The 1,149-nt window shown below is 45.7% G+C and overlaps 1 protein-coding gene across 1 annotated transcript; it reads left to right on the top strand.

The window, feature by feature from the left end:
• Positions 1-182: 182 nt before the first annotated feature.
• Pmar_PMAR015880 (hypothetical protein) lies at positions 183-536 on the top strand (the record flags this gene model as incomplete). The annotated part of the gene is made up of 2 exons (XM_002773315.1): positions 183-302; positions 369-536. 2 exons carry the CDS (start codon positions 183-185, stop codon positions 534-536), a joined length of 288 nt encoding a protein of 95 aa, XP_002773361.1.
• Positions 537-1,149: the final 613 nt, after the last annotated feature.

The raw sequence follows: 1,149 nt of genomic DNA, 5'->3' as shown, positions 1-1,149 counted from the left end.
TACTCCAACAGGGTGTCCAACATTGGTTCTCTAACGGTAGTTTTTGCTCGGTCCTTCACCTCGAATGTTCCGTTCCCGAGAGCTATCATATGCCTTGGCACGAACCCTTGATAAGGAGGCAGACCATGCGAAGAGGAATGTTCTGTAATGATCTCATGTATTTATCGCTGCTCCTTCCTAATATGCCTGGCTTTAGACTAGTGACTGAAGATGGTATGGTAGTAGCAGCAGCTAGGGCCTCTTCAGATGAGTCATCCAAGACTATTGGGGCTGTTGCTGCTAACATATACATGGAATACAAAGTAATAATATCCGATGCCGATTTATTCCGCGTTCAACTCAACAGCAAAAACTGACGCTTCTCTCAGTGTACGGAGAATGCCTTTGGATCTGCTCTGACGTCGTTGCTAATGCAATGCGAATACAGTCCTGGCCAGAAGACAGCTGTTAGAGTGACACCTTTTGCCCAGTCCGAGTGTGAGGATGATGGGATGCTAGTCCTTCTGGCTGTAGTTGGACGAGATGAGAGGGAGTAAGTAGCAGGAGTAGGAGAGGTCACGCCAATACATTACCGTGTACTAGTTATGACTGGCTTGAAGAAGTTGGCTCGAGGGTTGCTACGGATCTGGTCTTCCTTAAGGATGAAGTATTCAATAAAATGATAAGAGAACCATTGCCGTCGTCTGGTGGTCCTTGATGATAATAATACCACTGAATGATGGTGATAATGCTGACTAGTCAGCAATGCTCATTTGTACCATTTACTCAACAATCGTATCATCTTATCTTTCAACATGTGTTGTTGGAGTATGACACAGGTTGCCCCATCAATACCAGGTGGTGTTGGATATATTTTCTGTCTGCCCTCCCGAAAATCTCACAATTCAAAATGATATTTTGTGGCGAGCGAATTTTTTCCGAGCGCCAGCAGCAGTATTTTCCAGGCACATCTGATTTACCCGAGATGAACCTGCCACCGCTCCAGCTTACAGAGAAAGCTGATCAAATGGGTTCGGCAGGAGCGAGAGCTTGCCCTGTGTGCATAGACTCTTTAACGCTAGAGCTCAAGGTATTCAACGAATCAGCTACAACCAACATCCTTGTGGATGATCTGAAAGGCAAGGTATGGGATTATATGCCAGTCCGTCA

The sequence above is a fragment of the Perkinsus marinus genome, assembly GCF_000006405.1.
Source record: "Perkinsus marinus ATCC 50983 genomic scaffold scf_1104296959020, whole genome shotgun sequence".
Classification (NCBI taxonomy): domain Eukaryota; phylum Perkinsozoa; order Perkinsida; family Perkinsidae; genus Perkinsus; species Perkinsus marinus.
This window is presented reverse-complemented; position numbering and strand designations above follow the sequence as displayed.